At 39.6% G+C, this 14,049-nt stretch overlaps 1 protein-coding gene and 1 non-coding gene across 7 annotated transcripts in view; both read right to left on the reverse strand.

Moving 5' to 3' along the window:
* LOC5566108 (aspartyl/asparaginyl beta-hydroxylase) overlaps window positions 1–14,049 on the reverse strand; it is a 96,103-nt gene that overhangs the window by 28,144 nt on the left and 53,910 nt on the right. For 3 of the 6 annotated variants that reach the window (XM_021839745.1, XM_021839749.1, XM_021839750.1), the window contains 4 exons: window positions 5,805–5,977; window positions 5,082–5,310; window positions 4,703–4,825; window positions 3,854–4,117 (listed from right to left, as the gene is read on the reverse strand). In XM_021839745.1, the coding sequence (XP_021695437.1) occupies window positions 3,854–4,117; window positions 4,703–4,825; window positions 5,082–5,310; window positions 5,805–5,977 (789 nt within the window). Of the gene's footprint in view, window positions 1–3,853; window positions 4,118–4,702; window positions 4,826–5,081; window positions 5,311–5,396; window positions 5,577–5,656; window positions 5,738–5,804; window positions 5,978–14,049 lie in introns of all 6 variants that reach the window. The other 3 variants (XM_021839746.1, XM_021839747.1, XM_021839748.1) reach the window with 2 other exon arrangements.
* Window positions 12,264–12,337, reverse strand: Trnas-aga. Its single transcript has one exon. It is a non-coding gene; the product is annotated as a tRNA-Ser (tRNA).

Consider the following 14,049-nt stretch of genomic DNA (forward strand, 5'->3'; position numbering starts at 1 on the left):
GTATATGCGAAGCAGTTAACTGTTCACCACAAGTTTCACACATATTGCTACTTCTGCTAAAAAGATGTTCATGTGTAATGCGGGTATGTCCTATTCGGAGCCGACTAAGTGCCCTTCTTTCTGTTAATGAGTATCGATCAGGCCAGGCTGATGATATTCCATTCTATTTTATGTGCTATATCTGATGATGCAAATGTTAAATCAATGGTTGATGGAGTTGTGTTTGGTGACTTGATTAATGTAGGGGAACCGTCATTCAAATTAACTAAAGCTGTATTTTCTAATAGTTTTTCTAGCAACTCTCCTCTTGGGCAATTATTTTGTTTTAAATTCCAGGTTTGGCTATGAGCATTGAAGTCTCCAGCTAATATTGTTGGTAATTCTGATTTTTCAATTATTTCTAGTAATTTTGTTAACGGGTCTTTAATGTCTTGATTTCTTATAGGGAGTGGAGGTATATATATTGAAATTATTAAAAGAGGCTTTTCTGTGTTTAATGTTTTAATGGCTATTGCTTCTAATGGGCTTAAATCTGGCAAATTAAATTTTTTAAATGTTATTTCATTACGGACTAGTATACCTACGCCTCCGTAACCGTTATTTCTTAGTAATTTAACAAATTGAAATCCTGCAAATTTATATTCTTCATTAGGTTTAATCCAAATTTCTTGTAAAAGAGCTATATCAATTCTATTTGTATTGAGGAAGTTTATCAGTACTTTACGAGTGTCAGAAGGACGAATACTAGTGATGATATGTTGCATAAATTTTAAATTCCTGTAACTGTCCATGCTGCGTTTGCTGGGTTGGCTTGACCTTTCATAACTTCCGATTCAATTATCGACTTAATTTGATCGCTTATGTTAATCAGTAGAATGTCGGTGTCAATAGTGTCTTTGTTGTTCTTAGATTTATCCGCGTGTTTGAGGATGGATTTCTGTATTGCGCTTATCTTGTTTATGATTGTAGATACTTCGGACGGTTTTTCGTGTGGTTGTTTCAAATGGTTTCCTGTTTTGTGAATTGTACCTGTCAGTGAGTTTTGAGATCGGGTTGTTGGTCGGGTGTTGTTACAGTCGTTTCCCGTCATGGGGGGAAATTCTGTCAATGATTCCAGTCTGCCTTGTAGTTGCTGTGGTTTTGGGAATTTATTTGATGCTTCGATGAAGGTCAGTCTCTCATTAGCCATAACGTAACGAATCTTGTCTTGGCGAATCCTTTCCGGGCAATTTTTGTCCGTCACTCTGTGCGTCTGTTTGCAGTGATAGCAATTAGTCGGATTCGTGCATGTCTGCTTGTCATGTTCAAGACCACAGTTTTCGCAGCGGTCATTCCTACTCTTACATGATTTTTGCCTGTGTCCATAGCGCCAGCACTTACTACACATTTTTATGGGGAAGATGTAAGCTTCCACCATCGCCGCTACCCCGTAAATAGCAACATTTTCAGGTAGTTCTTGTCCCGCAACAAAAATTTTGATTGTGTACGTCGGTATCAATTTTTCGTCCTTCATCCTTTTGATTCGTTCCACTTTCGTAATTTTCTTTTTGCCTCCGGTCTGGATGTTGTTTAATATTTCATCGTCGGTCAGTGAAGGGGGGACATTCCTAACGATACCTATGGATTCCTTCAGCATGTTAGGTACGTATGTCTTGAATTTGAATTCTCCGGTCAGTAGTTTTGAATTAATCAAATCCTCTGCGTCTCTCGGTCGATTGAAAGAAATTCTGTACCGTCCTTGTCCTGCGAATTTCAATTCCTTGTAGTATTTTATTCCAATATTATGAAGAATTTTGGCCATTTCCATCGTGTGCACTGGTTTGTCATTTGGATTTTCCCTCTCAATGAAGAAAACTGTGTCTGTCGTATTCTTGATCCAGTTTTCTCGGGTCGTGTACTTGTTTGTTTTCGGGTCCTTTTTCATATTCCTTCTGTTTTCCATTCCAGTTGCTTCATTCAGTTTGTCTGTTTCATTTTCTTCTGTCCCATCGACGTTCATTTTGTTTGTCAGATTGTTCGTCATTTCTTTTCGTTGTACCATTTCCGTTCCTTTGTGTAAGGTTGACAAAGGTTTTTGCTTTTTGACTTACGATAATTTCTTCCAACTTCCGTCTAACTCCACATTTCATTAATCCGTCTTTTATGTCGTTCTTACCTGGGAATGAGTCCTAGTTTACGCCATCTTGGTCCTCAAACCCCAAAAACTCACTATCACTTGAGCTCATCCACTAAAACTTAACCTATATTTACACCACTTATCACTAAAATTAAACCTAACCTATTCTAGCTGATTATTTTTTTTTCTCTAAGATTTCTGAATTCAAAGATAATAAAAGTTAATGGATATATTAAAAAAAACGCGAAACTTAAATAATCAATTTAATCATGAACAACTCCACCACTTCAATCTTCTTCTTCTTCTTCTTGGCATTAACGTCCCCACTGGGACAGAGCCTGCTTCTCAGCTTAGTGTTCTTATGAGCACTTCCACAGTTATTAACTGAGAGCTTTCTATGCCAAAGTTGCCATTTTCGCATTCGTATATCGTATGGCAGGTACGATTATACTCTATGCCACTTCAATCAAGAATATTAAAACTTTCTGTTTTTCCAAAAACCGCGTGTCCGCGAAACAAGCTCAAACAAGACCAGCTTCTACTTCCCGATGTTGCTGCTATGAACGTTAACGCGAGAATGTGAATTTCTTTCTTCTTTTGTTTTCTTGTACACCACCGTTGATTTTTCGTGTTCAACATGAAATATCTTGCGATCTAGATTAAATATAGAAAAACCATCTTCGACAAAGTTGTTAAGGAGATCAAGGGCTGACATTCGATGATTTTTCAGTTTCGGAATTCCACCACCAGGCAACGCCTGCAAATATCTCGGGAGCCTGACCACTTAGAAAGATGGCGTCTTCGGCAAAGTTTTGCAGTAGCTCAAGAACTATCATTGTTAGAGGTCGTTGATTCAAAATTTTACAACTAGGCGGCGCAGTGAGCATTAAACTTTTGTTTTTCAGATATCTTATGAGCCTAATCATTTTTAAAAATGGCGTCTTCGGCAAAGATATTCAATAAGCCAAGGGCAACCATTCATCATTTTGCCATCAAGTGACGCCAATGAGCATGAAACTTGTGTTTTGCAAATAGCACCTCGATCGCAGATGCCGTCCTTGTCATGAATAATTATAGCACTTGAGCTACTGAACAACTATGCTGAAGACGCCATCTTTCTAAGTAGTCAGGCTCCTGAGATATCTGCAAAACAATAGTTTCATGCTCACTATCGCCGCCTTATGACAAAATGTTGAATCAACTTGCTCAAGCAATAATAGCCCTTGAAAACTGAACAAATTTGTCCATCTTTCTAACTGGACTGACTTAAACAAACGTAAAAGTTTCATGCACACTAGTGCCACCTAGCGATCAATTCCGAATCTAATGAGCAACCATCAGATAGCCTTCACATCCAGAACAACTTAACTGAAGACCCCATGTTTCGAAATTATTTAGTTTTTGAGATATATCAATTTCAAACTGTAGTCTACTCGAACCTTATATCTTCTTCTTGGCATTAACGTCCTCACTGAGACAGAGCCGGCTACTCAGCGTAGCGTTCTAAGAGCACTTCCACAGTTATTAGCTGAGAGCTTTCTTTGCCAAAGTTGCCATTTTTTTCATTCGTATATCGTGTGGCAGGTACGATGATACTCTATGCCCAGGGGAGTCAAGGAACCCAGATACCTTAAGCATGGCTTTGCTTTGTAACCGCGGACTCTAACCACTTGGCTAAGAAAGGCTCTCTGAATTCACAAGTCAAATTCAATCGAAGTGCGTCCATTGCATACTTACCATTGCCCTCGATTATTTCCTCATCATCGCCGCCCAGCCCACTTCCGGCGGCATTGACGAAATCTTCCATTACCGATCGAGGCTGTTGAACGACACCCTGCCTTGGACTGAGCAATTCTTCAATGATCTCAGCCTTCTCGACCAAATTGGCGGCTGCCATCTCAGTACGCAGCAATCGTTCACTCAGGTTGCTCATCAAGTTCGCTTCCTGTTCCTCGTCAATCGACGAGGGATAGCTTCCGTCCGTATGCTGGTATGTGCTATCTTGAATAGCAGAACGAAAGCAAACGGCATCGAAACCATTTTAGAACCGGTGTTACATATCTTTAGTAACAATTACACGAATAGTTCACACCAATCAATACATGCACAGTTCTGTGGCATTACTATACACTACCATGATTGCACGGAACACTTTTTGTGCGGATTCGCTCTTTTTTACAAGGCAGCAGCACCAACAGCAACAGCAGCAGCAATTTGCGCGTGTAGTCCTAAAGATTGCTAACTCGATTCATATGTGTACTATAAAAACGTGTAAATGTGTGAACTTTGGAACAGAAACGGAAAGTGCAATTTATTAGCGCGCAGACACGCGGTGTTAGGAATAGAATAAGGTAAGTAATTTGATTTTTCTCAAATCTTTACAAAACATAATAACGTAAAGAAAAACGGACACCAAGTAAGAGGCAGGTGTTAGGCCATGCAATATTTTAGCCACTAAATCCAAGAAAATGTGTGAATAGTAATAACACAACAACTAAAGAAATATCTATAAACAGAGTGAGACATCCAGAATACGGAAAACAAAACATCAATCTAGTAGAAAAATAAGGCACGCCTAACACTCACTCGATGGCGCCGTTTGCTCATTGGATACCGTTTGTGGCCGTGGAGTAGAACCACGTGCGGAAGGCATCAGAAGGATACGAGCAGCTCCGATCAGGGCTGCGCCAACCAAGATCTGCACCACAACTGAAAATGTCGGAATGGGCTCGGTCAGCAAAAAAAAAAAAACAATACACGAACCGAAACAAAAAAAAAAGTTCATTTGCAAATTTTGGAATAATTTTGAAAAGTCTGATTGTCCAGAAGGAAAAGCTATAAGTTGCACTTTCTCCAGGGTGGGAGCAATATGGAATGATTGAATGGATGGGGCCTAAATTTTTTTCGTTGTGATTCTGTAGCATTAAAAACAAGATTTATTCTAGCGGTTCGGCCGGATACTTACGAGATGATTCTTCTCGGGGCTCGTCTTTTTCTTCTTGTTGTTTCTGCTGATTTCGTTGCTCCTGCTCCTTCCGTAACTTTGCGAGGTACTCTTCTTCGCCGCCGTCATTATCGACGAAGTTTTCAAAATTGTCTTCATCATCATCCTCGTCATCGTCCTGGTCACCGTCATCTTTGTCATTGACAGCCTTTTTGCTGAAAGTGTCGTCGTTCACTTGATCATCATCGTCCTGTAAGAAACAGAGAGCTAACATGAAACAATTCTCACAAAACTCAGTCTACCAAAAATTCGTGTAAAATGCAAGCAAGTCCTTACCTTATTGTTCACATGTTTGGTACCCACTTTATCGAAAGGTTCCTCCTTTGGCAAGTTCATCTTCTCTGCTAGTTTGTTATAGGTGTTTACCAATTCATCCATTTGAGTTTTAAGTACCTCTGCACTAACCATAGGATCAGCAGGTGTTTCATCTTTTGCATAAGCTTCTACCTCAACAGTCTATACATGTGGTTGAATCAAATTCAAACTCAAATGCTAAATGAACACAAGAAGCAATAGGTGTAGAAGCCATGACTTACCTTTTCAATTTCACGTTCTTTTCTGAGCACAGTTCCGTCAGTTGATTTGTTAACATGATCATTCAAAGCATTAGTTTGGTTCTTGAATCAGCAAATCATAAGAGCGTAAATAAATAACCGATAAAAATTAACAAAAATCGGGACAAACCTCTTCATCGAATGGTGAGTTTCCTTCAACCGTATCGTCGTCGTCATCATCTTCGGCTAGCTGATTGATTTCTTTGGCGATGGAATCATTTTCATCATCATCATCTTCGGCGGTTTGATTATCTGGCTCATCATCGTCGTCGTCATCGTTAGCATTGCCAGTGGCGACCGGTTCTAAAAAAGGCATTACGCGTACATTATAAATCTACTTAAAATAAATGTGTAAATAACGGTACAATGCACTTTATCACTCCTACGTATTTACCATTAACGTAAATTGAGTTCTGTTTGATCCTTCGACCTTGACGCTTGCTCCTGGGCAGTGCGTCAAGAAAGCCCGAACAGTTTTTTTTTTTTAATTCTTTTTGGGTCGCGCGCTTATTTTTTTTCCTGAGTGCTTTTTTATAGCCGAGCAAACGAGTGAAGCCGAAAGTGGATTGTGGCTGCTCAGTCAAGGATAACGGATCAATTGGTGAGCTCGTTTCATGCTACTATTTCTAATCTATAAAATATGTATGACTGCACATTCAATCGTTACAATGGTGGGATGTAAATATGATTTTTCAACAAACTATGGATGGTTCGTCACTGTGAGTGTCGACACAAACTCTGATTCAGGATTTTTTTATGTTTAACTTTTTTTTCAGAACACCTCTTATATACCTTTATTTTTGTAATTAAAAAAAACTTTGAATGGTTCGACACTACAAGTGTAGACTTGCGAAAGGTTCACTTTATTCAACAAACTTTGGATGGTTCGCCACTGTAAGTGTCGGCATAAGAATAAGAGTGTTCTATGATGTCCCAACCAATTTTTTGTTTCTTTTCAAATGAGTAAAATATAATAACACATGCTTTCGTCCTGACAGCTGTAGGAATGTTACATTTAGGTATTTGTTCAACAAACTTTGAATGGTTCGTCACCTCAAGTGTCGGCATAATTTTCCTCTACATAGAAATTGTTCATATCAAATGAAAATATTATATTTACGTATAAGCATGTATATATCTCACAAATCATTGTTTATCATGGTCTAATCGCTTATCAAAGTGAATCCTATGACCCAACGATCCTCCCCATTAACAAACATCCCTCCCAGTAACCTTTGTGGAGATGCAGAGGCAAACACGGTCTCCAAAAAGCAAAGGTTACACACTAACATTCCTTCCCCCAATCCCACCTGACTGCAAGGACGTGGCCGGCGCCGTTATTGACCCTGTATAAATAGAGGCACTGAATTATGTACACTGAAGAAGATTATGGCCAATCCCAGCCGAACTTCTAGTTGATTCTTTGTGCATTTTCACTGACTTCGGTCAATTACGGAATAGCAACCATTGATATGTGTAGTCAGTCTAAGCTAAGCTAAGCTAAGCCTACGTATTTACCATTAACGTAAATTGTACAAATTCTTAAGCTCCCTAACACCTGGCATTACATTGTACAAACTAATATATCATTTAATGAAAATGGCGACCGATAGTTAAGATCCCCCAAAGTACATCGGAATATCTGTACATAAAAATAATAACAAATGTCTTCGATTTTCAAAAAAAAAAAACAAAAGCAAAATTTAACGGTAATTTGTCGAAAAATTCTGCAAAAATAGTTATAGCAATTTGTATAATTTCTTGAAATAGAAAACAAATATTCTGAAGTTGGAAGAGTTAATCAAGCCCTTTATTGACAATATAATAAATTCCAATAAATTAAATCGAAGGGCTTGCCCACAGTTCATGAAGCACATTACAATTACTGAAACTCAATCAAATACGATCCCAGATAAGGAGATTTTCAAACGAACCCTCGTGAAACATTTTGTCGCATCAACGTCACCAAATCACATCGTCACAACTATATGACGAGCGATTATCGCTGTGACATTTACCTGCGTGAATACTCATAAAACAATCGCGATTGTCTATTTACAAAGGAGCACTTAATGGCAGAGCACTGCCAGCCGACCGTTAATTTCAAAGCGGAACCTAAATAAAACGACACAGAGATTTTGAAACGCAGCTATACGCGCACACAGGTTGCTGCAACGTGTGTTAAAAACGCATAAAATATATTCAGGATAGTTTCAACAATATATATAATTGTTGGTTGAATAATTTGGATCAGAAATTGTGAGTAACGAATCGTGCTGTAAGTTGCTGAAGATTCTCATAATGGACAACACCTTGTCGATTTTATACCTGTCTTCGGTAAAATACACCGTGTCCAGTAGACCTGTTCGTATTTTCTAAACTACCCTTGCCACATCAAATTCCGACCTTATTTATCAAAACAAGTTATCTGTCCGAAAATGAGAAAATTTGGTGAGGTTTTTGAGGTGGACCTTTCAACCAAAATGCGTTCCTGAAACCCAAAAATATAATTGAAAATAATTCGAAAATGCAACTATCCTATTGCTAACACAATAGTCTATCACTTTGCCGAAGACACTAAGGTGTTTTGATCGCTTTTTCATTATGCTTTTGACGCAATTAATAATAAATTCTCGAAAAAAGCAATAAATTTTTCCAGTTCGCCATATACATTCCGATAAAAATATTTTGTATCCAATTCAACTATCTATATCAGCTATAAGCTAACGAACATATTGTTCATACATCATTTTCACGTGGGAATTAATTTTCACTGCGAAATAATTAAAAGTGTATCACTCTATAGCCTAAAATTTTATAGGGTTACCAACATGAATACACTCTATAAAAATCACAGTTACCCATGATTTAAACGTCATGTCTTTGAGCCCTACACTGCCCATAACTGCATATTTGTAACATTCGACAAAAGTAGGCCTAGAGTAAATGGAATACCAAGTGTGCATTTTATGGCAGTATGGGAAGAAACTAAAATTTCTAAAAATTACCAGGAACTCAAAAGTGCTTATTTGAGGCTGATGTTTTGTACAACTCATATCGCATACTAGGTTAATGATCAGAGAATAATTCTGATAGAAATTTCCTTGCTTTGACATTACGAGGCTCATTTATAATCTTAATATAACTGTTATGCGGTTATAATTACCAATGTGACAAAACAACTTGGTATTTTTTTTTCGAATTTTCTAGAACAAACTCACAGATTTCAGTAAGTTGATCGAAAGTATTTATCATTGGATGACTCTCCATGGTATTAACTCCAATTTGTCAAAACTTTCGAATGTGACTGTTATGCAGTTATGGGCAGTACAGTCCATCACCATCGGTTCAAAGTGGAGTTGAGGGTAAGGTTTGGGCCTGAGGATAAGAAGATCCACGGTTCAAGTACAGTGATCCGTTTTTTACATAATCAAACAGTAATCGTAGCATATCATAACTAATTAGTGAAGGAACACATTACCAACTAGGGGGAGCGAACTCGAACATTTAGGTCGTTCAAATTGAACACAATCTTTTCCACGAGTGCTAACCGTTGTTTGTTTGCTTGTCTCGCAGGAAACCACATTCAGAGCGCACACCTAAAATATTTCACACAAAGCTTTACTGCCGTTATACGCATAATTGTCCCATGTTACTTTTTGTCATTTTCAAGTTTTTGTAGCCAAAAAGTCTATTTTAACCTACATTATTAGAAAACAATTTAAAAGCATACCAAGTCAATTTGTCCCACTGTTAAATTTCTACGTATAACTGTCTCGCTACTGAATTTCTACGCATATCTGTCCCACTATGTATCCAAAAACTGTTGCAATAAAATACTAAATTTATAGGATTCATTGAGCTGTGTCAAATCGTTTTATATAATCTTTTTTTTTTGGCTTCACATCCCATGTGGAACACTGCCTGTTTCGCCCAATAGTGTTCTAAGACAGGTGCTGTACAGGGATAGACTAAATAATTGAGCTAGGCGAATTTTTTTTGCTAAATTCAAATTCTTGAAACTTTTTGAAAAATGAATGAAATTGGATGCATCCAGAAACATTCGACGCAAAATTTTATCTTGTTTGATGTTTCTGGTTTTCTGAGCTCATGTCTTAATCACATTTTTCTGTTACCTGTATTTTTGTGCGGTGTTAAGTTGTATTCATGTTAACGATTTTTTAGAAACTACAACTAATTGAAAATTGAATGCCACATTATGGTTCGTTTGGTAGGTAAATACTGGGCATGGCGTACCATTGGTACTTCTTGTGGTCCATAACCTTCCGCCCTATCCCTTACTTCTCGTGGTAATGGCTGGGGTTCGAACAACCTAAGAGAAGATCGGGTAATCAACCCAGATGAGAACTTTGGTCGTGTGCTGACGGGTTCCCCATCCCCCCATGGTTTGCTTCTGCAAACTTTGAGCGTCTGTTCCTCATGTCAGGGGCGGCTGAGCATCGTCCGAGAGCCAGAGAAGAACTGTAAGCCAAACTGTGCACTATGGCCCTCCAAACAATAGGGGGAATGGTCCTCCAGAAATCTAGGGGCCAGCCAGCTCAGGAACATTTATAATTGGAGGCTATGAACCACTCAAAGGGGTCTATTTTATTGCTTCAGGTACACAAGGTACCCAATGGTACGCCATGCCCAGCATTTATCAACCTGTTTAACCACATTGATTCACATACCCATATACGGCTTCACTTTGCTACATGCCACACGAGCCTTCGTTTGGACCCTCAACATAGGCTTTACAATACACATCTTCCATTTTCGTTATAAAACTCTCGTCAAAGCTACCACCAAGAGCAGTTTGATTGTACAAAATCGGTCTGCTACAATTAGTGGGACTCTTATGCGTAGAAATTCCTTCAAAACGTGGTATTTCTAGGCATAACCGTCCCACTTTGAATTTCATAGAAAAATTCAAATTCTATCGCTAAAACCAATTCTTGACTATAAAGAACACCCATAGCCTCATATTATTATGAAGAAATTATTCAAATTTGTCATAACCTTCACCAATACGGTACATAAATGTACTAAAATCTTTATTCGCGTTTTTCTCGGTTTCATATTTTGGAACATGGGACATTTATGCGTATAATGGCAGTTCATTAGTTCAATGCAGACCATAAAACAAATAAATAAACTTCAGAAATCGGCGATAGTGATTGTATCACTCAGAGTGCTAAAAGGAATTTAGCCATCAAATCGCCGTTCAACCGACATTAGCATCCCAGCTCGAGTCGCATATAATCTGCAATAGCCGACTGTGTGCACAAGGTGTGCGCACTCGGGGATCGACATCACGATCGAGGTTCCTGTCTAACTTGATAATACAAGGCCTGTCTTTGGACAGGCACAGGTGAGTGTCTGTCCAAGCATATCATATCCCCCTTTCGGTACTTCCTGGGTCCTTTCGATCATTACAGCCATCTCTTGGAATTCGTCCAGCGCGCACGATATCGGAGAAGAAAATGAAGCAGAAGGAACTCAAGCGACGCAACATCATGGATTCGATTAGCCGCATCGATGAGTTCCTGAACAATTTCAACCCTGGACGAGACTCCCAAGATACGATACGTTTGAATCCGTTGGACAAACTGATGGAGAACTTCGAGGACATCCAAGGTGAATATGAGACGTTCGATGATTCTATGGAATTTCTGAAGGGTAATATGAGCATTAGGGCAAGGGTAGAAGAGTAATATTTTCGGGTTGAAGGCGGTCTTCATCCCTGCTTCCCTGCACCAGTCGCAACGCCAACAATTACATCCGTGCCAGCAATCTCCCGTTCAATCGGTGTGAAACTTCCAACAATCACGCTACCTTAGTTCGATGGTGATCTGAACGAGTGGTTAACGATTCACGATTCCTTCAGTTTGCTGATACATTCGTCGGCAGATATCCCGTGTATCCAGTAGTTCCAGTATCTTCGTTCCGCATTGAAGGGTGATGCGCTGAAGTTAATTGAATCGCTGACTATCTCCGACGCGAATTATAGCGTGGCATGGCAGTCTCTTCTGAATCGCTATTTCAACAAATATTTGTTGAAAAAGAAGCACCTGCAAGCAATTACTTGTCCACAAAAACCGTTTACTAAATCCGCTTCCAAACTTTGTGTCGTCCTGGAGGAGTTCCAACGGCATTTTTAAAATTTTGGAACAATTGGGTGAGCCAACAGACCAGTGGAGTAGTTTGTTGGTTCATTTGCTTTGCTCGAGGCTTGATGAGCAAACTCTCAAGGATTGGGAGGAATTCATTACGGCTGGTAACGATCCAACGTATACCAATTTGGTTGAATTCCTCAACAAAAAAAAATACGCACACTGGAATCCCTATCGATCGCTACTGATCATTTCGCACCCACCATTCAGAATAAGCATACTCCCCCCTCAAAGCAATCAAGGTCGTCGCAAGGTCCCCCTTCAGCTCGAATCAACAGCTACGCTGCAACGGAAAACTACCTACCTGGATGCCATGCATGCAGCCAACAACATCTGTTGAAAGCTAAACATTACATATAATTTGCAATTGGATTAGATGGACAAATTGATGTGAAGATTTGCGAAAAAGTTACACGTCTTCTCAGTGAGAATCGAACTCACGACTCCCCGATCTCTAGTTGGGGCGCGTTAACCACTACGCCATGAGAGGACTCATGAACGCAGAAGTTAACCTGAATTCGATTTCAGCTCAATAATCACGTGGTCCTCTTTCGCAAAGTGCACCTCTTTCGGAAGAATTAGATGCCCATCCAAACACAACGCTTTCTATATATATCCAATGCCTAGCCCGAGAGCGCATTGTTTTTTAGGTATAGGAATAGCACACTACACTTCAGTTCAGTTCGGTAGTTGTTAAACTTCCACTCGGCTGGTTGGCCGTAAACCACGATTCATAATTAAAACAAGTATTTATCGAGCAACGGACTCATGTTCCGTAACCGGTCGTTTGAGAACGTCGCGACCCATTGGGAGCCCACACAATAGAAACCTCAGCCAGCGCAGTTGCTGGCTAGTGTAGTGTGCTATTCCTATACCTAAAAAACAATGCGCTCTCGGGCTAGGCATTGGATATATATAGAAAGCGTTGTGTTTGGATGGGCATCTAATTCTTCCGAAAGAGGTGCACTTTGCGAAAGAGGACCACGTGATTATTGAGCTGAAATCGAATTCAGGTTAACTTCTGCGTTCATGAGTCCTCTCATGGCGTAGTGGTTAACGCGCCCCAACTAGAGATCGGGGAGTCGTGAGTTCGATTCTCACTGAGAAGACGTGTAACTTTTTCGCAAATCTTCACATCAATTTGTCCATCTAATCCAATTGCAAATTATATGTAATGTTTAGCTTTCGGTAGTTGTTAAACTTCCACTCGGCTGGTTGGCCGTAAACCACGATTCATAATTAAAACAAGTATTTATCGAGCAACGGACTCATGTTCCGTAACCGGTCGTTTGAGAACGTCGCGACCCATTGGGAGCCCACACAATAGAAACCTCAGCCAGCGCAGTTGCTGGCTAGTGTAGTGTGCTATTCCTATACCTAAAAAACAATGCGCTCTCGGGCTAGGCATTGGATATATATAGAAAGCGTTGTGTTTGGATGGGCATCTAATTCTTCCGAAAGAGGTGCACTTTGCGAAAGAGGACCACGTGATTATTGAGCTTGTAGCACGTAAAATACGGCTAAAGGTTTTCCCTCTCCTGTTTCGTTCCCTGGCTCAAGAAACAGACGGCTTTAGCGCCACCTCCGAAGAGGACCGTCTGTCGAGTTATGTTTGCCCGGCAAGAAACCCAACCTCAGGGCGGGTTTGTTTTATAAGAGTCCAAATAGCAATTTAGGAAACGATACAGAAAACTCAAAGGAATAGTGGATCGAGATTTCTCAGTTATAGAGGTCGCCTTAAGCGATTCTCAAAAAATAGTTGATGTTGACCGTCGTTCTACCGACACAAAAAGACACCACTCACGAGTATCATCACTGGAAGAACTCACTAATTCAAATTTCCCTGTCCGCTTCAGACACGTGAGTGGAGAGACTGATTTCCCAGGCAGTCTATCCTGGCGTACAAAAAACAGAAAAAGAAACAGGTAGAACGACGCGAAACGTGAGAAATCTCGAAGACCAAAAAAACTGTTACAGGGAAAGCACTAACATATTACAAAAATACATAATCTGGTTGAGAACAGCAAAAACATTTAGAAATTTATTCAAATTTGATAACCTAGGTTTTATTCATAATTGTGTGTTCCTTTCCCCTTCTACTTCTTCTTCCTACTTTCCCTAATGTGTGTGCGGATTTGCTAAACTAATTCTATCGACATTTATCGATCATCTTCTTCTTATCTTCGAGCTCGGTTATTGTGT

This window comes from Aedes aegypti, chromosome 2, assembly GCF_002204515.2.
Source record: "Aedes aegypti strain LVP_AGWG chromosome 2, AaegL5.0 Primary Assembly, whole genome shotgun sequence".
Classification (NCBI taxonomy): Eukaryota; Metazoa; Arthropoda; class Insecta; order Diptera; family Culicidae; genus Aedes; species Aedes aegypti.